We start from the raw sequence: 26367 nt of genomic DNA on the forward strand, positions 1-26367 counted from the left end.
TCCATCCACTGTAGACCAGGCCGAACCCACGATAGACCTAATAAAAAGGCCATCGTAGTGCCCAAAGGGCGGAAAGAGTTAAAAACAAAAAAAATTTTCCTAACTCGTTGGCAGTTCGAATTTTATATTATATATATTACAATTCGTATTTTATTATTCAGAAATGAAAACGATGTAATATTTTTATATTATTAATAATTAAATTAAATATTATTTAAATTTAATTTTAAAAATTTGTTTAAACTTTTCTACCGAGAGGTGTCGCTGTACTAGAAGAATTCTAAATGCAATCACATGACAGTTCGACTAGAGGAGGAGGAAGTATTTTAAATATGAGATCGTTTATTAAATGTGGTCGAAGATGATCGGTGATGTCAAACGCGGTGCATACAAATTTTTGTTTGCTTTAGTGACATTCAATATATTGATATGGCTTTCAGTTTTTCTCTACGGAATGTTTTATTACCTTTATATACCCGCAGTTGCTCACTTTCGCCCTGTTTACTTCCATTTTGAGTAAGTTTTCGCCCGAAATTTTCTTAACTACGATGTAAATGAATTCGCGTGATTATTTGCGGGGAAATCTTCGAGTTGGAAGAGCACGTGTTTAAGAATTCTGCATTTCCTGAAATTGACATAAAAATTGTTATTGCTTCTATGCACGTGTACTTTGTTGGTAATAACCTTAAATATACGTAATTAGTATTAACGAGGATAGAATATTTTCAAGAAAGAACAATTCTTTAAAAATATTTAGCATTGAAAGAGAATATAAAAACATTTCGTAATTAATTGTTCAATTATCCTCTTATTCTTTCCAGTAATTGTATAATTAAACTCAATTTAGTATTATTTATTATTTGGCACGTGACTTGTTTCTTCAAGGTTTTTTCCTTAGAGTAGGAGTAATGGAAAAATACCTTCCTTCGGATCTACATAAGAGTATATAGGGGATACGATACAAAATGTTTAACTGTTAAATAAGCAATAGAATGTAGAATGTAAAATAATAATTGTTTAAAAATTCCTTATTAAAGTTAAAAAATAACTAATGTGGCACTGGTCGGCGCACGAGTTTTTTCTATTAATTTGTCGAGGTGTGCTATGCTTAAGATTTTAAATGTGCAACTTGTAAAACTCGTCCGGTTACGATCTATTTTATTACGGGATTTTCTAAACGAAGAAGGACCGTACGGTCTCGTTGGCTGAAACTGTATATAGTATTAGAGACGAGCTATAAAGATAAAAATGTTAACTGCTCAAAATTTATCTTTTAAAAAGGGTTGTGAAAATATCTGAAGCATAAGACTTACAGAAAGTTAATCATCTCGTCTTCCTTTGAAAATAATCTGTTGAAACACATTTTATAAAATTATAGAAAAATTTCTGCAATTATAATTTTATAGCAATGTGAGGAAAGAAGACTATGCGAGCCTTTGATGTCAGCCATATAATTTTAAATTAGTACTGATGAATTTCTGAGGCAGAGCATTAGGGAAGCCTCTTCTATAAGACTTACAAAATTCATTTGATCACAAAATTTGATTGGTTGATTTTGATTAAACTATGTCATTTTCCATTAATTGTCTTGAATCCAAAAATGAAATGAGGTTTCATTCAAATTTAAAAAATAGGGGTTTATGATTTTGTTTTTAATAGTCAGTGGGGTCAAAGTGACTATGTTTATGCTCCCTGACATGACTGAGCACACCTAACAGAATTTAGGAATCAAAAATAAAAACAGCATTGCATGCACTTAATGGAAAATAGGCACAAAAAATAAACAAAACACAAGAACAAAGTAATCAGTGGCAATTGCTTTGTTTTTGTGTTTTGTTTGTTTGCTACTTGAATCGCCTCTTCGTGTCAACAAGTGCAAGGATTGTTTCTCCTTGGCCAGCAAGTGTGAGAATTGCCTGTCTCGTGGCTGGCAGATACAAGGATAGCCTCTCTTGTGGCAGCAAGTGCAAAGTTTGCCTGTTCATGACCGTCGGATTGCTTCTTTCATTCCAGCTCTGCCTCAATTCTGTCATAATACAACAAAATTGTATAATGTCCTAGTTATAAAATTATGGATCAAGTTTTTAACAAGCATTAACTCTTCCAACATCTAAATAACTAGATATACTTAAATTAAGCACCAAAATATTCAACAGGAAAATGTAAAGAAATGACACTAGCAAACATTTTCTCTCCTGTGTATTTCCATATTTATTGCACTTGTGTTCTTACATCTTTTACATTTTTTTAATATTTAAGAGTTAGATACTCATTAATTTACTGTAAGTCTGTCTTTGGGAAGAGTGCCCTAGTATAAATCATACAAGACAACCGACAAAGAACAATTATCTATTGTGACATCGTCACAATGCCAGGCTGCAATTTTTTATTTATTTAATTTAAAATATATGCTCTCCACCTCAAATTAGTAGTGACTTGTCTCTGTACATCATATTTTTCCTTTAACAATAAAGTTGTGCTGGTCATCTATTAACTTTTTCCAGGGGAAAAGTTTTGAATTGAAATAACATGATTTCCAGTTTGCGTTGGAAGTTCGTATATAGTTAATTGGGCCTCCCGCCCTTACGGTTTCCATATCTGGTCTTGGATGTCAACTAGCTAACTGTTCTCGAAATTATGGAAAGACGGACAGACGACAATGGAAATTTATAGGTCTACTATTTTTCAAGTTGCAGCCCAATTATTTTGTTGTCATTAAACGATGTCTTACAGATGTTTCACACCACTGCAGATATATGCCTGCCAGGTCACTAACTGCTATTTCAGAGAACTTAATTAACACAATTTATAATTATGTGAATTTAAGTTTGTTTTTTGTAAATATTCTTACTTTCTTGTCTGGATTAATACTTCTTGATTTAGCCCGTGACTGGCTAATTATACAGATTTATTACACCTCGTAGATTAATTGATCAAAAGTCTACAATTAGCCAGTGCTGGACGACATCAAGAAGGTTATTTTTATTGAAATATCACATTATAAATCAACCACATTTTGTTTAAAATAAATTTGGTATGAGTATTTGTTACACACAAACACAGTTTCTTATTTAATAATTGGTTTAGCTCTTCACTATAACAACATCAATTGAGATTAATTTATAGGGTAAGGTAATATAATGCAACATTTATCATTATTATTACTTGAAATATCTTACAATCAAAATCTGTGAAAAGAACAGCATAAAAATAAATTTTTATTATATTTTATTGTTCACTGCTGAATGCAATTTATATTTGATTATTTTCTTAAACATTGACTAGATACAGTGATGTCTGAGTTATCAAACTAAGTAGTAATTTTTGAATACAGCGTTATTATTTGCTTTTCTCTGATTTAAGATAGACTCCATTATCTTTAAAATATCTGGAAAAGCTAATAAAAAATGATTTAGACTTCAGCTTGCAAATGTTATGTAGAATATACAATGTAGTCATTAGTCAATATTGTCACAAATCTGTGGATCTTTGTATATTCATATGAAATACACTTGATGCATCTTTAGATTCTTTCAGACATTTTGATGTTACAATGAAAAAGACAGGCTTATAATGTATAAAATATTAAAACATTGTGTAATAAAGAAAGACAAAGCATTATAATTTTTTTATTGCTGCAGAAATGGAATTTTTTAAATTCTTTACTTGTTTGTTAGAGGTTATGGCACATTAAAATACTCTGTACAGGATATTAATATAAAGAAAATTTGTGAATGATAAATTATTGTTATTATTAGTGATAAATGATTGTATTTGTTTAATTTATCAGTAATAATTTGTTTCTGTTGCTATTGGTTCATTTACTGATGACTATTACCCATATCCATCAGTCTCAGTCACAACTGATGCATCAGTGAACGATTTAATGTGCTTTTACTAGAAAGTCTAGCAATCTAACAAGATGGTGGAGCAAACCAGATATGCTATATTGACATTTGCAGACTTATTTTGTCAAAACAGCTTCTTCATGGTAATACAGATGAGTAGTAAAATTGATGTTAATAATATAACTGTAGAGGCAGTCAAATTGCTGTATCAACACTTCACATATCCACACTTTCACAAGTGCAAATTGCATCAGTCACTGTGTGAATGAAATCGTCAGTGAATATCAGAGCACATTTTAGTACATTGTGTTCACCACTGCACTGTTCAATGCATACTGGAATGTATCCATTGTCAAGTTATAGCATAATAGCTGCATCTTACACCAATAACCAAGTAAATTGCATAGAGTGGAGTCTTGCTCAATAGAGATGGTAAAAGATTTATTGATAGTTGATATGGAGCCAAAAGCATTTGATAGATTTTTAAGTATGGCCATACAGTAGAGCCTCGAAAACTTGGCACTCAATAACCCAGCACTCCGGATAACTCGGCCACACCTTGGCGGGGCAAAAATAATCCTTAGTTAATTAATTTTCATTATAGACAGCTTTATGCCTCATAAAGTATTTTTCTGAGGTCTGTCTTATCAGTTAAATTACTGTACACAGTGTATTCATTTTCATGTAGTAAAGGCTCTATGCCTTCATAAAGGATGTACTTTTCCTTTGTTTAAGGGTATTTGGACAGTTTATTCTCTGTTGTATTCTCAAGCAAACAATACATACAAGTACAGTACAATATTTTTTGAGGAAACTCTCATACTTATCCTTTTTTAACCCATTCCTGATAACCCGGCATTTTCACAAACTCAGCCACCCTTCGGTCCACATTAGGCCGAGTTTTTGAGGCTCTGCTGTATTGAAGCTGTATTAATTTGTAGATTTGCATCTATTTATTTCTCAAAATTAGCCATTTGGAAAATCATAAATCATTAGAACAAAATAGCAACTTAACAGACTGTGAATGGCTAAGAGGGTTAAGATATAAAGAGGATCCAGGCTCAAATCTGGGCAAGCAACCTCCCTCTGGAATTTTTTGTGGTTCATCTCTACCAGTCATGTTGGACATCATCCCTTGCCACCCAGCTGCCTCCATTATTGGTTTGGCCAAAACTGTAATGGGTATGTTTAAAAAGATTCTCTTAGCATCCATAGAGTGGAATGAGCCAAATAAATAGAAATGTAATGGGTTTAGTGTTCGTATTTAAATGATGTCTGGAAAATTAAAAATAATAAATGCAATTAAATTATTTTAATATTAAGTATACAAATGAATATACAGACAGAATTTGATAACATTGCATACAGTAACAACACACTAAAGATTTAATATTACTTGGAGAACAGTTATGATGTTATAAAGTTTAATAAACAAGAAAAACAGTTTAAAAATTAGAGCCAATTTTTTATTCCTATTCATTGAACTTTATAACACCATAAGTCCATATAATCATAATTAACTGAAAATACATTTAAATTCAGTAACAAAAACAAATTTAATAAGTTAATTAATATTTTTGATCTTATTTAAAGATCGTGTTTTTAAGATAAAACAGAAAACAACTTTAAAAATACAATCAAATGATTTGAGTCATGTTATATATCATATGCGCAAGGGTTGTGTTACTGGATTCAGATGATTAATTTGCATTAATGAATATAAATCAATCAAATGATAATGCTAATTAATTCAATTAGTGAAACAAATGACTAATATGGCTATATCTTCAAAGTTAGTCTGAAAGGGAAGATTAGATGGATATCATGATAGCATACTTGCATGATAGGCAGGAACTGTGGTTGCACCCCTGCTTTGAATTGATCATTTCTTCCAGAATACTCTAAACATGCAGAGATTTTTCGAAGAATCACTTCTACATAAGATGATTATTAGTCTTAGCGGAGGTAATTCTTTAAAAATTCTCCACGTGCATTTAATGTACGAGTCTGCCATTGCAATTTAGTTGTCTAAATCGTTGTATGCATTCTAAATTAATTTATTTTTCTAGTTATTAACCTCATGATCTATGGTTTGAGCCTCGGATTCAGACTTATATTTGCTCTCTTATGCTATGTGTATGTTTTAATAGTAGTAGAATGAAGTGACAAGTCTAGTAGACCATAAGTGTGTAATGCATAAGTTCAGGCACGCATAGTGCATGCTTTGATCCTCGAGTGTGTGATGACATAGTGATGAGTGAAGCGACAGTTTCTGAACAGTTTGAATTTATCACTTGAAATGCCATGCTCTTTACAACAAGTATGGAAAGTTTAATTGGTAAAGTGTTTAAATTTGTAACCTTTGATGAGTTTGACAACACTGTGCAGGGCATTGTTTAACATAATAACTGTCTGGTCAAATGAACAGATAGTGATTCTGGTTGTGTAGGTTCGATAAGCTTGGAAAGGAATACCAAATGAAGGATGAATGTAAAAAGTAATTATCAGTCACAAATTTGTTAATTTACATTTTTATGATTTGATAAAAAGCGATATACAGTAGATCCCCCTATAACACTGTTGATAATTCCGTTTTATAAGAATTCCATGTTGTACGAGTCACTTAGAGTTTACAAATACGTGTGCCGGGCTGTGAACGGCTCACGTATTTGTAAAATCTAAGTGACTCGTACAACATGGAATTCATATAACACGGAATTATCAACAATGTTATAGGGGAATCTACTGTATATTATTAAAGTTGCTAGGAATTATTCAAAATGCAAATTTTTCTTCTAATTTAAAGATTAAATACAAAAATATTAATTTGAAAGTGAAAAAATTTTAGGGTAGTGATGACCATGAGAGTGAAATGCCAGGTAGAAGTCTACATCCACTGTTTGGTGTTTTTTTATTTCAATTTTTTGCATTTACAATTATTATTGGCTTTAGTAGGATACCTTGTAAATGAGTCGTACTGTCGGTTTCTGCCTTTTACTTTGTATTTCTCACATTTCCTGGTAAGGTTAGTTTGTAATTCATTTCAGGTAAAACTTTAAGTGAATAATCCATATAGCAGTTAATATTTTTTACATGAAACATTGAAAAATGAGTTAATAAACTAAAAAGAAATATTAACACTGGAGTAGATAAATTACCCAACTTTACTGCCTGTAACCGGTGTTCTTCTTCTCAAAAGCATAAGACTTTGCAAACCTAATGTGGTTCTTCTTCAGGCGCTATGGAATTCTCTATATGAATTTGAATTTCCAGTCGAGAATTAACCATTGGCTTGGAACAACATTCCAGAAAGATTTCCAAACCAACGGTTAATTCTCAACTGGAAATTCAAATTCGTATAGAGAATTCCATAGCATCTGAAGAAGAACAACATTAGGTTCAAAAACGTTTGCAAAGTCCTCTGCTTCGGAGAAGAACACTGGTTACAGGCAGTGAAGTTGGATAATTTAAATGAGTTAATAGTTCAGTAGATAATTCAAACTTTCATTTGGAAAGTTAATGAATTGTTGTGTGTTGGTCAGAGTGATAAAGAAGAATATAATTTGGAGAAGGAAGAAAGGAAAAAAATGAAAGTGCTCAAACATTCTGCAGATCTACAATGAATTTATGGGTTGAATGGACCTGATAGACAAGAAAAAAGTAACTTTTGAAATGGACAGGAAATCTAAAATAAAGTATTATTTTAGATTAAATTTTATTTCAACCTTTCAATGATCTTGATATTTCTCTGAAAATTGCCTTCATTGTATGGTAAATACTCAATCTGAATTAAAAAATGAAGTCCATTGACTTAGGAGATCTCTTGCATGAAGATTTATGAGAACCTTTTGAAGCAAGAAGCATGCTCTCCACACTTACACCTCAAAAAATGGAAGGAAGAAGATCAACAGGAAAAGAGTGACCACTTACCAGACACAACATGCATGAAAAAATTATTCAAACAATGCTTTCAAAGGAACATTGACAACTGAACATATGTCATATGCATTACTTGCCAAGTTCAGTTGTGTGCAATGCTCAACAAAATTGGATTAAAACAAATACAGTCGACCCCCCCCAATAACAAAGGTTCATATGTCGTGGCGAAAAAATTGCGACCGTATTCATATAAAGATGTTAAGAAACTCATAAAATGCGGTAAAATGTCATCGCCGACTTATGTTGCACTTGACATCATCTTCCATGCAACTACTATGAACACACATTGCTTTATAGATGCTCCTCTGAACTTGTTGCTCCACTATGCTCACAGATGGAAAGAGCAAAAACAAGTACAGAATGAGTGTTCTCCTTAATACTGAATTGGACATTGTGGTTAGTAGAGTGACTTCTTAATTCAGGTCATGAATAAAAATCAAAGAGGTAACTTCTTTGTTTTTTATTCATAATCTTCATTTAATTTGTGTGGATATGTTTAAAAATAATGATATAACAGTGATAAATGCTTGGTTAAATGATGCCTACATATAAGTGATTGCATAAAGTGAACACTTTGTCTGTATATGAAAACTTTTCACTCACTTAATTGTCATTATTATAATTAAATTTTTAATTATGTTATAAGTAATTACTGATTTAAAAAAGTAATTATTAATATAATGCTGTGTACATATAATTTCAGCTCTTTATGTTCCAATGGCACATGCAACTTTCCTGTGGCTAATGTTACGCTGGTTAAAAGAGGCCAAGATCAAGTATGTACATATTAAAATCTCTAATACATTAAAAATTAAAATAACTTATAACTTAAATAAATTGTTAATCCAATAAACTTCTTATTTATTGAATTAATAATTTAAAACATTTTTTGTTCGGCAAACATTCATATTGCCAGCTGAATGGTTAAGGCATTGGTCTAGCACTTTGGGAAACTCAGGTTCAAATCTGTGCAATCTCAGATCCCCAGAAAGCTTTCGGGGATTGTCTGTGTCGGATATATTGGGTCTCACTCATGACCACCCTTAACACCCATTTTGGGCTTGGTCATATCCACATTGGACACAGAAAAAGGTCTTCTTAATGCCTACAGGATGTAAAGAGTAACATAATTGTCCATTTTTAGACATTTGAGTGATATTTGGAGTACGTGCATACCTTCCACATTTTTTTACATAATTGTTTATATCAGATTGGCAACGTTTTGTTGCTTGTAAGACGGGGCACAAGGAATTTACAACATTGTAAGTCAGACTTGAAGAAGCAGTAAACTAGCTGAACTAATTACAATCCAACTGTGAAACATTTAAATCTCCAAATAAATGAATAATAAACTCGCAGACAACCTTTCATAAGTTGTCATTTGATTCTCTTTGTAATTATGTGAACAGGATTGTCAGTTATTCACTCTTCCGAGATAAACTTCTTATAGATTTTATAGGACAAACTTCTAAGTGTGCAGCCTTTCCTCAAACAGCTTTTTATGTATATATTAAAACTCCCAATTATCCATGATAATTGGTTGAATGTGCATGAAAAACACAGATAATTCAAATTAGTCCTCTGAATTATATAAAACTAACTTAAACAGAGGTTTAAATAAACAGCTGTACAGCTAAACTTTGTTTATAACACAGTGCAAAAGTGTGACTTTTCCCCACCTGTATTCTATCAATAAATTTCTAAAGTTTCATTTGTAAATTGAGGTCAACTTCTGTGAATGTTTTAGATTGTTTCTTAGGAAGTCAGCTGAACTCGAAAGCCTATTGCTCGTACACTGATGTGTCTACAACTTCCCATTAATTACAGTGTCTATGGACAAGATGGGCAAAATACATAATTTGACAATGCACAGATAATCATGAGTTTGGTGTCCTTTTTTATACATACAGAATCTGTGAATTTTTGATTCAGTAAAATGTATGTAAATGTAGCTGCAGGCTAAGCACAGGTGATCTATAATATTTTTGCATAAACTCACCTTGATTTTAGTAAGTTTATTAATTTATATAACTTTTCATTATGAAAATTCTGTTCCGTAGTATAAGGTATGTATGGTTATAATAATTTATTTTAAACAAATTGTGTAACTTCATACGAAGCAAAAAGAATAGTGGAATGGTAGAATTAATGAAGCAGTTCAAGACTTATTTTGGATGTTTAATTGCTTATTATTTTGTATATTTTATTGGTTTTTGTTTTTTAGCATGCTATGGAGTCATACTTTTAAATAAAATGATTAAAATTTTGAAATGCTTTTGAACGCCTTTCGACATTTCTTTTTTCAGTTCTGCAGGATCTGATAATAGGCTGCGCAATCTCAAAAACATTCTGTTTGAAACAAATCTTGGAGAAGAAGTTTCATATTTACATTTTGATTAAATTTCTTAATTTTGTAAGCTTTAAATATATCTACAATAATTGTTTATTTTCCGTTTTTTGAAAATTTAGCTTCTTAGTAGGGGTCAGTCATACATCATTGTACTTGACTTAGAAATGCCAGAGTCAGAAACGAATCAAAATATAGGTATGCCAGGTAAAAAATAAAATGGTAAAGTTTGAATAATTTGGCAAAACAATTCGAAAATTTAAGCCACTTGTTTTTCAGGAATGTTCATGGTTAAGTTAGACATGCTGGCAAGAAATGGGGAGACGGTCAAAACTTCTTGCAGAGCAGTAAGTAGTTAATACATAATTTTATAATATTTTTAAATTAAATTATATAATGAAAAATACAGGTTGTTCGCTTCCAATGACCATACTTTCAAACTGTTCTGTAAAATCCATTTGTTCAGATGTGTGAATAAAATGTGTCGGAGAACATCAGTTTTGTGTGCATATGATCGAAAAGACTACTGCTGCCTCACAGTGAAATCCAGTCTAGATTGCCAGAGCCCCATTTCTCCATCCATCTGATCATCTAACGTCATCTTTTCAAGCTTTTACCTTGTTGGCATGTCAAGGATCGTGTGTATGCTACAAAAGTGCCAGACACAAAAGCCCCACATACAAGAATTGCACTTGGCATTAATGGCTAAAATCATGTTTCAGACTGGATATTATCAGGAGGATATGTGTACTAATTTAATGTAGTAACTAAGTTTACAATTCTGTGTTGTGGATGACAACGATTTCACTATACATGACTCAAACTTTCAACTTGAAATTTACATGTAGACATCATTACTATAATTTTTGTTGTTCACTTTAGTGACAATTTATGAAACAATCAAATGTAGCACTAAACTGAGGTTTGGTTATTATAACCTCATTTTTTTTGTTAGTAATATTAAATTTGATAGATAATTATATTAAGGCTGAGTTCACACTGCCGATAACGACGACAAAAACTGAGGTTTTTATCATTTGTCCTAATCATTTCAAAGTTAGCCAAGATTCAATATTTGTCATTGTCGTAATGGAATTGGCCAATCAATGTGAACTTCCCACACTTCTTTGAATAAGATGGAGAAACTGCTAATCTCTCGTGTCAAAGAAAGCGGCTTACGAAGCTTAATAAATGGTTTAAAGTATTTGGAGACATACCAAAGGATTTTTAAAATTATTTTTGTATCTTTTAATATAATTCCTGGACTAAAGCATGGAAATCACTTTATTTTTCTCTCAGTGTGAATGGCTATGATTGTCATCTATGTTTTGATATTTTCCGTAACAAAAGTAATAAATTCCTCTGTCGAAGTCAAAGAATTAACATTTTACTCTTCATATCTAAATTTTAAAGAGAGGTGAGTCCAGTCTAAAGGCATAGAAAGCCATAGAATAATGCTAAACCTAATGTACATTGTACAGTACATGCTCTAAGATGAAAAGTAACAGTGTGAACGCTTTGGTGATGAACGAAAATGACAAAAGACAAGTCGTTATCATTTAGGATCTGTGGTCATTGTTGTCAGCATTGTGAATGCAAAATTGTGGTCAAAATTGGGATGCATTTACTTCGACATGTTTACATTCATTAGTTTGTAGTTGATTTCACAAAAAAACAAATTTTTAAAGACGACAATGACTTTAAATTGTGTTCTCAATATTCACAAGGGGAGGCTCAAACATTTCATGGATTTTGATCAGCCCTCACGGTTATTCTGGAGTACACACACTAAAAAGTATCTTCTGTAAACCTGTAGGTTTCACCTTTGTATTTTATTAGAGAAAATCATAATGTTAAGTTGGGCTTTTATATCTGGAGAATTGGTACATAATGCAGAAACAAGTAATTTTCATGGTTTTCTTGAAGATGCAGAAGTGGAACCCACAGCTTTACAGGGTGTAAATACTTTTCAGTGCTCCAGAATAACCATGCAAACACTGATCCAAATCCATGAAATACATTTCTCAACCTCCCCTTATAAATAAAAGTGTAGAACAGATATATATACAATTTAAAAATTAAAAGATTTGAAAGTAGATATTCTATAAAAGTTTGAAATTTCCAAATTTTATCATTAATTTCAGGGAGTTCTTCATTTTAAATCTCACCTACATCGCATAATACGAACATTGTTTTTTGCTCCATTACTGCTTTCTGGTACGGTCGAAGAAAAACAGTTGGTATCGGTTTCGTTATTTGAACATTATGAGGAAGATCCAGTAAGTATAAATTGCATTTATATGCAGTAATGTTGTTTATTTATTCTTATATATTGTAAATTATTAGTGTTACATACGGACATTTCTTTTCTTGTAGACCCGACCGGCTTTTACATCTCGTATCGAAATTCAAAGCCATGCCATTGAGATTTATGCAGCAACTCTTAGAATTCATGCTGAATTCACTGGTTTAAGGTAATTATTACATCTAACAGATTAAAGTAAAATTGAATATTGAGTGTAATTTTTAAAATTTTTTCAGATATTTTATGTATTATTGGCCCATATTCTCTGCAGTTTTAGGTATTGGAACAAATTTTTTCTTTTTGGCAATGATATCTTTATTTTCTTGGTTCCGTTTCTTACTTTCAAAAGGAAACGATACCATGTTGATGCTCGACGTCACAGAAACACCTACTATACTAGAGATAAGAAGAATTCAGGCAATGGAAAGATTGCAAAAGGAGCGCAAACTATCTGGTATTTTTATTTATTTTATATAACTTAATTAATCTAAAATATAATGTAACTTGATTATAATATGACATTTTATACATACAAGGTGTGATAATTTAATTCCCAGAATGGTTGCATAGTCTCACCCATGACATAATTATATTGAAATGACACACACATTTGTATTCGAACATGTTTGAACTAATACTTATGTAAATTTCAAGCTGATAGAACTAGTTGTTAATTAGCTATTGCAAAGGTAATAGTTATATCTGTGTATCTACTTAATTATCTCGATAATAGGACTGCGGGGATTTATGAATTTGGTAGTAGTATTGTCCGTACCTTATCCAGGGGTTGCCCCCAAGGGTCCCGTTCAGGGCCGGGCCTCTGGAATATCGTTTATGATAGCTTACTACAACTTAATGAAGAAGATACTATGTTAAGTTCATATAAGATCCAGGGATATGCCGATGACACCTTGGTGATGATGTCAAATAACAACAACGAGACATTACAGAGAGATGCAAATAAAATTTTACAAAAGATTTATGACTGGTCTACCAATAATTATTTACAAATTAATTTTAACAAATGTGAGTGCATGGTACTTTCTAAAGGAAGTCAACTTAAAAAACCACTGAGGATACTAATGAATATGAACAAAATTAAAAATACTAATAACTTGAAATATCTAGGAATCACCCTAGATCAAAACATGAAGTGGGCAACTCACANAAAAATTCGTTGAACTTTGGAGACATCATTAATATAAATATAATTTTTATGACCGTTAAATAATAAATGGTTTTTGGTAGGTCCGCTGCTCGTTTAAACTGAACGGTTTGTGCAATATCTGCTATTGGTCTAGGTTTGACCAATCCTGTTGCGACATGAGTTGGCGATGACGTTTTACCGTATTTTACGAGTTTCTATTAGCGTGTTTATACGAATACGGTCGCAATTTTTTCGCCGTTATATATGAACCCGGTTTATAGGGGGGTCTACTGTACATCTTTTAAAGAACGTGTATTTTCTACAACACAACATTAGAGTAACTAATTATAATAACTGTTTAACAGGTTATTTACATGTGGTATAGTAGTAGTAAAAAAAATTTTTTTAAAGAGAATACATACATAGTTTCACAATAATTTCCATTTATTTACTAATACAACACTGTATGACAAGTACATTAAAATCACTTTTTTCACTCGCACGCTCTATCATATTGTACCACTGTTGGTCAATTTGTATACCATTTGATATGCAGTTGACCCCCCTATAACACTGTAGATAATTCTGTTTTATATGAATTCCATGTTGTACGAGTCACTTAGATTTTACAAATACGTGTGTCGGGCTGTGAACGGCTCACGTATTTGCCACGCTCGTATCTGGAAACAAGGTACCAATACGAGAACGAGCTAGAATATTCTACACAGTGGCTGAAGTGACGCCATGTTTCAGGAAAATTGAATACACGTCTGCCATTTTCTTTTTAGTCAATGGAGCCTGGCATTTGTGTTGCGTAAATAGTCGATAGTACCTGTCGTTGCTGTGAGAACCGAGGGGGTTAAACAAATGAAGGAGATTTATTTTATTGATATACTAACGACTTTTTTCGAGGAGATCATCTCGGTCATCGACCACAGAAGGCCCCCTTTTTCACCTAATCAGGAGGTTTATTAGAGGGGTGATACTGTTCTAAAACAAAAGGGTTTTGGACCTTCACATTGCCATCAAGAGCGCTGTGACCATGGTCACAGGCATTATGTAGTATATTCTACCTCGTTGCAAGGCACTCTGTATTGATATCGATTCAATTGCAAAATATGTAATCAAACATTTACCACGTTAAAATGTATGCTTTAATCATTTCCATAAAGTTTACACGTTTACGAAGGTTCTAACAAAATGGCAAATCCGGTTTTTTGAATCATCAAGTCGGATTCGAACTCGATTGTAAAATCTGAAATCTCGGTGAATTCCAAGGGTACGATATCAGCACATAAATCAAATACTTTATGAATTTTTTTTCGGGTGAAAGCCAGTTTTATTGTATCAATGCATTTATACTGCAAAAAAAACCAAAGAATATTTATATTTACATGGCAAACGAGTATAATATGCAAATTGGAAGTTCCTAATACTCACTTTGGTCCGTTGCAAGTCCGTGTGGATTAATGAAACGTTGAAATTGTCGTTAAGGATCTCCCATTTGCATTTTATGTTCCTGGGGTAAGGCTTGGGAAAGGAAGGACTAGCGATGATTGTAGGTTTGGTCACGTTTAAAATTCCACCGCATTCATTAGAATATTCTGTTCACACAAACATAAATTTGAAGTTAATATTATTTAATCTTCTGTTATTAGTTGATTAATTAACGTAATCCTCATTATACATAATTCGCGTAACGTATGGTGTAGTTCCGTTTATTTCTTTACCACAACCCTACAGGTGGACCTATCTCTCGGCAGGGCTTTCTGTGTGTAACTAGTCCCTGCTTTGATGTTACAAACACGAAGAAAACCCAAAAATTCCACTCGGCAGGCACGAACCCGCGACTAACAGTTTTCGGTGGTTTTACTCACTCGGCCATTGGTGGGCTTCTTACTATCTACAACTTATTTCTTATTATTGTATATAAAACAGTGCATAAGTTAATTTAAATAAAATACATTTGTCGTTCAAGTCCGTTAATTAAATTAAAGGTTAAGATTTCGAAAGTGGAAAGGTTATTTTAAGTTAACAAAAATTACAGCTGTAAGACTACAAACTTCAAACATAGACTCCTTTATAATTTTAAATAGAAATTCAAAAAATTTAAGAAAAAGTTTTATATATAAAGCCCTCTAAGAAAGGTGATAATTGTGCTGCAATTTTTAGATTGCATACCCCATACATTCCGACTTTCGTCCATCTGTCCTCCTTTAAATCTCGAGAACGAAATAAGATAGATGAAACTCCGCACCATACGTAGAAAGCATGGAGGACAGTGACCCAACTAATATATACGAACATGCAGGAAACTTTACAATTAAAATATGATTAAGAATTGCAGTCCAGCATAATGACGACTCCACAATAATATAACTTCTATGTCAAGTAATTTATTTCTAAGAACTACTTCGAAATGGATGTGTCTTATTCAAACTTACCTTCACATCGATGTTTATCCGGAAACAATTGTCTTCCCTTTCTACACTCGCAATAATAACTTCCTATTGTATTAACGCACAAATCGCTGCATCCACCATTATCAACAGACTCACATTCGTTTATCTCTATCAAACACGACTTTATGTAAACACTGCAAAATTATATTTTCTCATATTTAAACACGACACTCGACGTACCTTTTACAAAAGAAGCCGAAAAACCAATTTCCTCTTCCCACACCTCAGACACGAATTTAATTTCTAAACTGTTTCTTGGAGACAGAATATCAGGAGGAATCTCGGAACCACAAAAGGTAAGCATTAGATTGCTGGCATTTTCAGCATGATCCCAGATTTCCACGTATGTAGAATTACAATCTGTTTCGTTGTTGCCGAGCTGAAAATGAAATGCCATTGCCGATCATTTATATTTTTTGAAACGATACAAAGTGTACCTCAGACACTAACATAGAATGTTTGGAAGTGCAAGGCCACTCTATAATCCTCGGGAACAGTTACGATCCAAATACAATCCTTACTGTAGGGATAATCTGCAGAATTTCGTGGACTTTTAATTAAGCCTTCGTCTGCTTCGATTTCACTTCCACAGGCGACTGAAAATATATCCATTTATCAACACTAAATTATCAATTCACGTGTATATGTCTAGAGCAAAATATAAAAAGCATTACAGAATTTAACTAATTTACTAGCCTCTTGCTAATCCGGCCATATCTTGCACAGACGGTGACAGGTGACAGATTATGATATAGAATTACATCCTACCTGAAAGCAACAAACGACGTAACCTGTCACCCTTCGATTTTGATTATTTTTGGAGCCGTACCGTTTTCGTTGTTGTAAAATTATGTACAGTAGTACAATAATTGATGGTTTTATTTTTTTTATTAAATTTAACATCTCACGTTTACTGTGTATATTTAAGAAGCACGGATAACAGAGAAACAGATCGCAACTACAGGATAATTCAAGCTGGATTAGCAAGAGTGTACTGTTACATAAAAGTTGATGANTCCTCGGGAACAGTTACGATCCAAATACAATCCTTACTGTAGGGATAATCTGCAGAATTTCGTGGACTTTTAATTAAGCCTTCGTCTGCTTCGATTTCACTTCCACAGGCGACTGAAAATATATCCATATTCTAAATTATCAATTCAGGTGTTTATATCTAGAGCAAAATATAAGAAGCATTACAAAATTATACCAAATTATTTGTATTCTAATTTACTAACCTCTTGCTAATCCGGCCATATCTTGCAAAGACGGTGAAAGGTGACAGATTATGATATAGACTTAAATACTACCTGAAAGCAATAAACGACGTAACCTGTCACCCTTCGATTTTGATTATTTTTGGAGTCGTGTCGTTTTTGTTACTATAAATTTATGTACAGTGGTACAATAATTAAAAGTTTCATTTTTTATTAAATTTAATATCTCACGTTTATTGCGTGTATTTAAGAAGCACGGATAACAGAGAAACAGATCGCAACTACAGGATAATTCAAGCTGGATTAGCAAGAGTGTACTGTTACATAAAAGTTGATGAACTTGCTAAGGTGAAGATTAGTTTTTTATAAGAATGAATGTGAAGTTGAGACATGAAATGACATGAATGGTGAATACTCGTTCCAGTCAACACCTTACAAAAGATTTGTTGTTTGTCGATTATGAATTTCTTTATGAATTACTCATTTAAATATTAAAGTTTTGTATTAAAAGCATTCGAGTTATAATTTAACCTTTATATCTGAAGGAAAATTCCGCGAAATTCGCTCGATCTGATATTTCAAATGAGACGAAAAGATAATTAGAAGTGGTTATGTAGAAGTCCTCCACAGTCTTATTCCCACAAAGAGAATCTGCAAAGAAGTATACAAAGAATTATATACTATATAATTTTATATAGGGTATACTATATATAGGGTGAGTCAAAAGTCGCTTATCTCTTTTTAATTTGAATGAAATCGAAATAAATTAAAAAGAGCAAATTTTGAAATGACAGAAATACGTTACACTTTATTGCACCGTTCCCGTTGACACGCAGTAAGATGGTTCTCCCAAAGCATAACATGTTTCTACCATGACGAAATACATCTACTTAACTCAGTTTCACTTTATAAGGGTGATAAGTGACTTTTACCTCCCATAGTATAGTGGTAAAATCAGTATAAAAATTAATTCTTCAATCTATAATTCTAACATATCAGTAAATTACAGGTACTTCCAAGTGATAAACAACTAAGTAAACAATCCATTGGCCAAATTTGTTTCATGGGGTACTGAAGCACAGAGTTTTCCTTCTTTTTGTTTATACAATTTACTAACATTTTAGAACTATATATACTTCTAATGCGTTTGAAAGCAAAATAACTTGTGTTTTACCTAAATACGCAGAAGAAAAGGAATATCCATCGAGAAAATCCAAGTAATCTTCGGTACAGTTTTCGTTATCCGGGATGTTAACGTAATCGACAATGAACTCGATATATTCTCCCTCCTCCCTTTTGATGAACCACTCGCAATATAATTCGTCAGTCATAGAAGTGTTGAAGTATATTGTTCCTCTTTTATCTCGTAGATTAAATAAGCAAGCTGCAAAGATAATTTTTTAGATTTTGTAGAATGCAATACACTTCTTGAGAGCAGTTCCTACCTGGACAGCTGTAAAGTTTGTTAGCGATTTCAATATCTGATCGGCTCAAGAAATGTCGTCTTTTTTTTCAGAGGAATGCCGGTGTGGTTATTGATAATAGCCATGGTTTCTCCACCAGTACTGAAGAAATCAGAAGCATAGTGCATAATACTATCGAAATCGTATGCATATCCTAAAGTGTTTACATCTTCTTCTGACAGCTTTTCATATTGATCTGCATATCCTGAAAGGTACTTAATGGTAACGTGTAAGTTCTAATTACTATCGAAGAATATTTGTNATTCCGCGAATTTCGTTCGATCTGATCTTTGAAATAAGACGAAAAGATAATTAGAAGTGGTTATGTAGAAGTCCTCCACAGTCTTATTCCCACAAAGAGAATCTGCAAAGAAGTATACAAAGAATTATTTACTATATAATTTTGTATAGGGTATACTATATATAGGGTGAGTCAAAAGTCGCTTATCTCATTAATTCGAATGGAATGGAAATAAGTTAAACAGAGCAAATTTTGAAATGACAGAAACACGTTACACTATATCGTCCCGTTTCCGTTGAAATACAGTAAGATGGTTGTCCCAAAGCATAACGTATTTCTATCATGGCGGAATACATCTACTTAACTCAGTTTCACTTTATAAGGATGATAAGCGAGTTTTACCTCCCATAGTATAGTGGTAAAATCAGTATAAAAATTAATTCTTCAATCTATAATTCTAACATATCAGTAAATTATGGGTACTTCCAAATGATAAACAACTAAGTAAACAATCCATTGGCCAAATTTGTTTCATGGGGTACTGAAGCACAGAGTTTTCCTTCTTTACTTTTATACAATTTACTAACATTTTAGAACTATATATACTTCTAATGCGTTTGAAAGCAAAATAACTTGTGTTTTACCTAAATACGCAGAAGAAAAGGAATATCCATCGAGAAAATCCAAGTAATCTTCGGTACAGTTTTCGTTATCCGGGATGTTAACGTAATCGACAATGAACTCGATATATTCTCCCTCCTCCCTTTTGATGAACCACTCGCAATATAATTCGTCAGTCATAGAAGTGTTGAAGTATATTGTTCCTCTTTTATCTCGTAGATTAAATAAGCAAGCTGCAAAGATAATTTTTTAGATTTTGTAGAATGCAATACACTTCTTGAGAGCAGTTCCTACCTGGACAGCTGTAAAGTTTGTTAGCGATTTCAATATCTGATCGGCTCAAGAAATGTCGTCTTTTTTTTCAGAGGAATGCCGGTGTGGTTATTGATAATAGCCATGGTTTCTCCACCAGTACTGAAGAAATCAGAAGCATAGTGCATAATACTATCGAAATCGTATGCATATCCTAAAGTGTTTACATCTTCTTCTGACAGCTTTTCATATTGATCTGCATATCCTGAAAGGTACTTAATGGTAACGTGTAAGTTCTAATTACTATCGAAGAATATTTGTTATATTATTTCAATTACCTTCCTTGATATTTTCGTACAAAACCTTAATGTACTTTTCCCGATCTGGTCGCATCTGCTCGTGATGAAATCCAATTGCGTGTGCTATTTCGTGCAATACAATATTGATCATATTACAACCTTCTTCTATTCTTAACGTGATTTTTGTTGCCAAGCATACTTTCCAATGTAAGAGCAGCATCTGTAACACGGGAGAAAACACATCAAGGTTACTTTTATCTTTTACAGTAAAATACAATGATGTAAGTGTATTTTCTGTGCACCGTTTCAAAACTAATAATCAAGACAGAGCTAACCAATTACCATCCGTTTTACATTAATACGTAAAGGCTGATTGGTTAACTGTTACGCTGAGTTCTTGATTCTGAGTCGTATATGATGCTTGCTATATTAAGAACAGGTTTCGTTATATATCACTAGTTTTAATACACAGGAAAAACAAAAAATTCTGTTTTACGCGAATAAACATTCGAACGGAAATATCTACAGCTATTCCATGCACTATACCATCGCTTGTATATGACCCGTACACTGTCATGACGTGACACTGCTGATGTAAATAAAACTCAGGCATGGCAATGTGCAAAGTTCTCTACGATTATCAGATTGTCTTTTGAAGAGTGTCCTGCGAGTAAAAGATCACGTAAAGTTATACTAATGAAGGGTATTGCCACGTGACACTGATATACTGAGAGTGTGGACTGCTTAGTTCATATGCCTTCGAAAATCTCCACGATCCAGCCCGTTGGCAAACCACGGCCAACCGTGGTCGAAGGTCATTCAGTGATTTATCCATTTGGCTGCTGGAGGGAATTACTAACATAAAGTATGAATTAGTCAAGTAATATTAATCAAAATCTGAGATTTAATTGTAAAATTTAACAGAAAAAATTTGTGGTGATCTTCCATAGAATAACCAAATCGAAAAACATAACGTATATTACTCAAATTTCGTTTATGGTAGGATGAGGATTGTCATATCCCCCTTTCAAGGACTCCATCTATCTACCCCATTCTTTTCCATGTGTGCCACGAGGTCCTTACAAGAGCAGAAAAAACTTTTGAACTTTCTTAGATGTTGCTCAATTATTACAGGTTGCAAAGGGACCACCTTAAAAATTTAAAATTCAAGATAACAAACACATAGGTCTATCACTGACTGTGGAAATTATTTAATTGTGTTAGAAATCGTTAGTTTCAAACGCATTGATGCAATCAGTTTAATTTCGCTTAATTTATTCGTAACTTACCCGCATTCTCCTTCATTTTCAAAATACACGCTGTATTCGTGGATCGTTTCATCCGCAAGAACAAATCTCAAACACGTGACCGATTCCCATTTTCTTATAGCCGTGCGTATTGTTCTTCTTAGACTTTCTACCACCAACAAAAGAAGTAAACAGAGTTACAACCTAAGAAAATAGTAATTTTGTAACAATTAATTACGATTATCATCAAACATACCACTGATATTTGGTGAGATTTCGAACGGTACGATGCCATCTTCCCAGAGAGAATTCGTGTCGGAAATCGCCAATGTTCTCTTCCATTCTCCGTTTCTACTTTAAAAAAATTAAACTTCTATTGAAAATTTTATGAATCAAACAATCCTTTAATTATATTTTAAAATTTACGTACGTATGAAGGCTTCTTGCCTGTCTTCCAGATCTTCTTTTGATGCCTTGTTCGTAATTCTCCACTTCATCTTTAGCAATCTGAACTAAATTGTTTTTAATTACACTTATTTTTTTAATAAAAATAAGCATTGATTTTACTGAATTTTTTCGAGCATGTACTCAATTTTATAACGAGAAAAATTCAAAGTATTATTTTGATATTAAAAGTGACACTTTTCCACTTTTTCACGATAATATTCGAGATAACATCACCGATGACGGGACCTCTAGCCATACGACTCATCTAGTTATCCTGTCAGATGGTCGAAATACTGACCCACCACTGGACAGATATTTTAAATAAAAGGGTTCAAAACCGCCATTTTCTCGCGGACCCCTCGATACACAGGAGAGGCCATAAGAACCGGAAGATCTCTCACTACAACACAACGAGACTCCTCTCTCAAGTCAACCGACATTCTCGAGATAAGTACTCTCCGCAGAGCAAGGACAACCCGTCACAACGAAAGCTTTTCCAAGAAGATCAATAAATGACACTCCAACGTCTATTTAAATACGTCTGAGCTATGAGTATAAGTGTGAGCTGGAAAAGGTTTAGTATCGTGGACCATAAGTGCAGAACAGGCTGCACAATATAAAAGTTATGCCAAGTTAGAGAGCTGGACCGGGGTATGGACGGGAGCCCGAAAGAAGTATCATAGGGCCCAGCTAAGTCGTCCCTGTCTATCGTGTAAGGTACCGACCAGTCGATGAACAAGGCATAGTCTTTTTAACCCTGTAGTGCTATTAGGCGGGGCAGGGAAGGAGTTACCTTATGAGAGTGGTGTCAGGTCCTGACGTCATCAGGAATCTTACGAACCCGTGACAAATTCTAACTTACAGCCACCCAGTGATGCTTGACAACGGATCCCACCGATCCGGTGTCGCAAAAGGGTTCAACTCTCGCGAGGTGACCTGCGAACTATCTCACGATAGTTCATTATTGTAATTTTCGAAAAAAAAAATTAATTCTATGACATTTTTCGCAAAAGAAAGACCCATCCTTTCTCCTGAAAAGAAATATTTATAGGCCAGTTTGCTGTATGTTCTCGTTAACAGATATTAGGTGTAAATTAGTTAAGCAGTCAATACAGATATTTACATGAAGTACCCATAATTTACGCAATATTACATTTAATTCTTCAAATTCTTTCTCTACAATCCATCAGATTTTGGTAAAGATCTTCAAATTAATAGGCAATTTCATGTTTATTCTTTAGAAATTACCTCGAAGATTTTAAGTCTGTCTCTGAATAATGATCAACCCGCTAAATGAAAAGGTTTACACAAGATGGCACAATCCACAAATTTCAAAATTAGAAGATCGAATCGGGTCGATGGTATATGGCAAAGTAATACACGTAAGACATCCTGGCACTTCCCTGTTGCCAAGGGGTGGGTGCTTCCCGGGAGAACTTTCAGTAAGAAATTGAGCCCTATGTAGGTGTTAGATGCGTAAAGAAATGCCGGAAAGACTACGGACTGGATACATGCAACTTCACCTAGCAAGCCAGTCATGGTTATTTGTCCTATTTTAACAATTTTAAATATTAATTACTCTCAAGTCAGTGAATACCAATTACATTATTATCAGAAAAAATTACTTTTTTTTGCTTTTTCCGCCTTGTGTGCCCATTGTGGATTCGTTCGGGCCCAAAATGGGACGATGGTATAGTAAGGAACTTCTTTGGAATGATCCACCACTAAAAATCGTTGTGGCTTTCGACCTGTCAAATTCGTTCCACAGTCCCCCCGAGTGGCAAACTAACAACTCAACTTTTTAGTTAGCTTCTATTATCATCTTAGATTCCACTCCTCGTATCGATTATTTGTGCCGAACTATGATTAATCATGTAAGATATGGTCATCTTTCCAATGGGCATCGTCCTCTTTTATACAATATTCTGGAAGAACGTTTCTTATTGGCTATAGCGGACAAGTCCCGGTTATGTAAATTTTCCCGCGAATAGTTACGTTTACTTATACTAGATGGCAATACTAGAGTAAAAACTGGAACGTTGTCAGCTTGCGGTGCCGAGACCATCGATTGAACTAAGCATGCGCGAATGACGCTGTCTATTTGTAAAATAGGGGTGAGGAGACACAGAGTAGGTAACATTTAGGTGCAAGGCATAACGGGGCCTTCCTCGGTAAAAGTACGCAAAAGATATACTAAAAGACAAATCTCGTATTAAACTCACTAACAACAATGAGCGCTTCAGCACTGCTACATGCCTACTGTTCGTCCGAGACGAGTTTACTTCTAATCATTACAATGATCACATAACTAAGTGATGTCACGAATACAATACAACAATAGAAATCTTCACGTTATATGCAAAGAATCGAGTAAACACAAGGAAATCCTTCAAATTCTTATCCTGAATATAAAAATTCTGTAACACGTTTGTACCTAACGGGTTCTGAATGAGGATTGCTGATTTTCGTATAAATTTCTCGGTTATTTACGATATTTTAATGTTAAACAATCAATCCCCCCTATTCAAAATGTTTTCCTATTTCTTTCTCTAATCACGTGTTAAACCTTAATTTGGATAAAATGGCGGAAACTCTTATAGTGAACGCGTGGAGAAACTTTCTGTATTGTTCGGTATACAGGACGTTTCAATAACTGCTTACACTTATATAGAGAAGGGGCGCAGTCACTACAGCAGGGGTAGAAGGGCCGTACATTATGAATGTCCCACAATTGTGACATTCTTGCACACGATAAAGAACTAGGCAAATCCGGCATTGCAAGTAACTGCCACATTAATGTTAACATTTTCTGAAACACTCTGTATAAGTGTTTATACACAGCACCATGTTCTGGAAATGTAACATGGATATAAACATAGGTAAACTAAAATATAAGCTAAACTTAAATTCGAGAATAGTTTTTGTTTTTTAACTTGCATTATTTATTTTTACAAGAAATCCCTTAATAATATTATAAATGAAGTCATCAAACCCACTGTATATCGAATTTTGTTACTGTTTTACGTCATCAAATACGAACTTACCAGCTTTAGGAGCTACGTAAATGTCACCGGATACAATAGTCGGTTCATCCCTTCTAATTTTCTTAGCATCGGTGTGACGTAGACACAAAAGAAGTAATCCCAACAAAATGGCGAATTTTACAATTGACAACATTACTCCACAATTCCACGTTTATTAATTAACGTTTGCATTTCCATTCAATTTTACTCACCGAAATTGCCTATCTACAAGAACAATTCTCTCCTCTAACAGGCAATTAAACACTTCCTTTCTATCGATTCTTTTCTATCCTTTCTTCCATTCTATCGATAACAATTATCTAATTCGTTTGTTTTTTCAGTTTTACAATCGACAAAAATATTGTTTACTGGAAGAATTTAATACTTTAAAGTGTTTAGTATATTTTTTCTTCTTTTTATTGCCTGAAAGAACGAAGTGAGAAAACAAATTACAGTAGAGCCTCGATTATCCGACCCCCGATTAACCGACACCTCGGTTAACCGACCGTCCTAGTCGGCAAATTTCAAATGTCCGCTAGTGATGTGGACTTAACATCGATGATAATTCAACGCGAAGTAGGTTAATAGCGATATACTAATATACTAATTACATGGGATATAATAATATACTACACTAATAATAGATTTTTTCATACTTTTCGGTTATCCGACTTTTCAGTTATCCGACCAACCCCAGTCCCCAATTGAGTCGGATAATCGAGGCTCTACTGTAATCGAAATTTCTTTATTTGGAAAATTTTCATACACAAACAAATTAAAGAGTAACTACCAATTATTTAATGTGCGATCGTCGCAATGTCCTCAAGTATTTTAGTAGTGTGTTGCTCCTGTACATTATACTTTTCGTGTTAGAAGTAGAGTCACACCGGTCATTTATCTACCTCATTTCAGAAGAAAAATTTGGATTAAAATAACCTAATTTACCGTTTAAACAGAAAATTCACATAAAGGTAATCGGGGTTCCTGCTCGTATAATTTTCATATCTGGTTTCGTCTTTCATACACTTAACACCTTTCTTGAGATTAAGGAAGAGCAGACAGTCGACGACAATGGGAATTTATAGGCCTACAACTTTTTTTACCCAACTAGAATATATTTTATAGGTACGTAAAGAGATTGTGGATTGAACGCTAATTGTGTGGAATATCTTCGTATAAAATATAATATTGAAAACCTCTGCCATCTGCAATAATTTATTATTATATAACTTATGCTGGGTTCACATTGGTATACGAACTTCCGGTTGGTCCCCTTTACTACATATTTCGTAAAGTAGCGTGATCCTTCGGGGAAAATGGAGAAATTTAAAAATGAAATAGAAAATGAATAGCGTTTATATTTATGAATGAAGAAAACAAGAAGTATTTTCATATTTTAACTGACTTGTGAGGGTCGAGAACGTTATTAAAACTCAAAATTGCAAAAGGATTGATTGTTATTATTAAAATCTATGGATAATCTTGCTGAAGGATCTTACTCTGCTACGA

At 33.4% G+C, this 26367-nt stretch overlaps 3 protein-coding genes and 1 long non-coding RNA gene across 5 annotated transcripts; 1 reads left to right on the forward strand and 3 right to left on the reverse strand.

The window, feature by feature from the left end:
* Nucleotides 1–285: 285 nt before the first annotated feature.
* On the forward strand, nt 286–12993 carry LOC111625097 (seipin-like). 2 transcript variants are annotated; one of them, XM_023368131.1, is made up of 7 exons: nt 286–516; nt 8491–8563; nt 10257–10332; nt 10414–10481; nt 12279–12413; nt 12511–12608; nt 12676–12993. In XM_023368131.1, exons 1-7 carry the CDS (start codon nt 350–352, stop codon nt 12914–12916), a joined length of 858 nt encoding a protein of 285 aa, XP_023223899.1. In that variant the 5' UTR covers nt 286–349; the 3' UTR covers nt 12917–12993. The 2 variants fall into 2 exon arrangements, with proteins under 2 accessions (XP_023223899.1, XP_023223898.1); XM_023368130.1 differs by having other exon boundaries at nt 10257–10341; nt 12676–12991.
* Nucleotides 12994–14767: 1774 nt separating this feature from the next.
* Nucleotides 14768–16660, reverse strand: LOC111625082 (dorsal-ventral patterning protein tolloid-like). The gene is made up of 5 exons (XM_023368111.1): nt 16499–16660; nt 16229–16427; nt 16031–16156; nt 15027–15190; nt 14768–14947 (listed from the first exon to the last, which is right to left on the reverse strand). The coding sequence occupies exons 1-5, from the start codon at nt 16658–16660 to the stop codon at nt 14768–14770; spliced, it is 831 nt and encodes a 276-aa protein (XP_023223879.1).
* A 385-nt stretch (nt 16661–17045) lies between these two features.
* On the reverse strand, nt 17046–18815 carry LOC111625083 (tolloid-like protein 2). Its single transcript, XM_023368112.1, has 4 exons — nt 18711–18815; nt 18440–18649; nt 17797–17916; nt 17046–17176 (listed from the first exon to the last, which is right to left on the reverse strand). The coding sequence occupies exons 2-4, from the start codon at nt 18594–18596 to the stop codon at nt 17046–17048; spliced, it is 408 nt and encodes a 135-aa protein (XP_023223880.1). The 5' UTR covers nt 18597–18649; nt 18711–18815.
* A 191-nt stretch (nt 18816–19006) lies between these two features.
* LOC111625100 lies at nt 19007–19989 on the reverse strand. Its single transcript, XR_002756682.1, has 3 exons — nt 19885–19989; nt 19614–19823; nt 19007–19092 (listed from the first exon to the last, which is right to left on the reverse strand). It is a non-coding gene; the product is annotated as an uncharacterized LOC111625100 (long non-coding RNA).
* Nucleotides 19990–26367: the final 6378 nt, after the last annotated feature.

Source organism: Centruroides sculpturatus, unplaced genomic scaffold, assembly GCF_000671375.1.
Source record: "Centruroides sculpturatus isolate CEXI.00-Female unplaced genomic scaffold, Cexi_2.0 scaffold295, whole genome shotgun sequence".
NCBI lineage: Eukaryota > Metazoa > Arthropoda > Arachnida > Scorpiones > Buthidae > Centruroides > Centruroides sculpturatus.

What these genes read in the sequence shown, in the direction of transcription:
- LOC111625082 (XM_023368111.1), bottom strand. Translation starts at nt 16,660, where the DNA reads ATGGATATATTTTCAGTCGCCTGTGGAAGTGAAATCGAAGCAGACGAA. An exon ending in TGCACTTCCAAACATTCTAT is followed by an intron (nt 16,428 to 16,498) that starts GTTAGTGTCTGA and finishes TTTCATTTTCAG; the next exon opens with CTCGGCAACAACGAAACAGA. An exon ending in GGATAAACATCGATGTGAAG is followed by an intron (nt 15,191 to 16,030) that starts GTAAGTTTGAAT and finishes TTGTGTGAACAG; the next exon opens with AATATTCTAATGAATGCGGT.
- LOC111625097 (XM_023368130.1), top strand. Translation starts at nt 350, where the DNA reads ATGTGGTCGAAGATGATCGGTGATGTCAAACGCGGTGCATACAAATTT. An exon ending in CCTGTTTACTTCCATTTTGA is followed by an intron (nt 517 to 8,490) that starts GTAAGTTTTCGC and finishes ATATAATTTCAG; the next exon opens with CTCTTTATGTTCCAATGGCA. An exon ending in TCAAAATATAGGTATGCCAG is followed by an intron (nt 10,342 to 10,413) that starts GTAAAAAATAAA and finishes CTTGTTTTTCAG; the next exon opens with GAATGTTCATGGTTAAGTTA.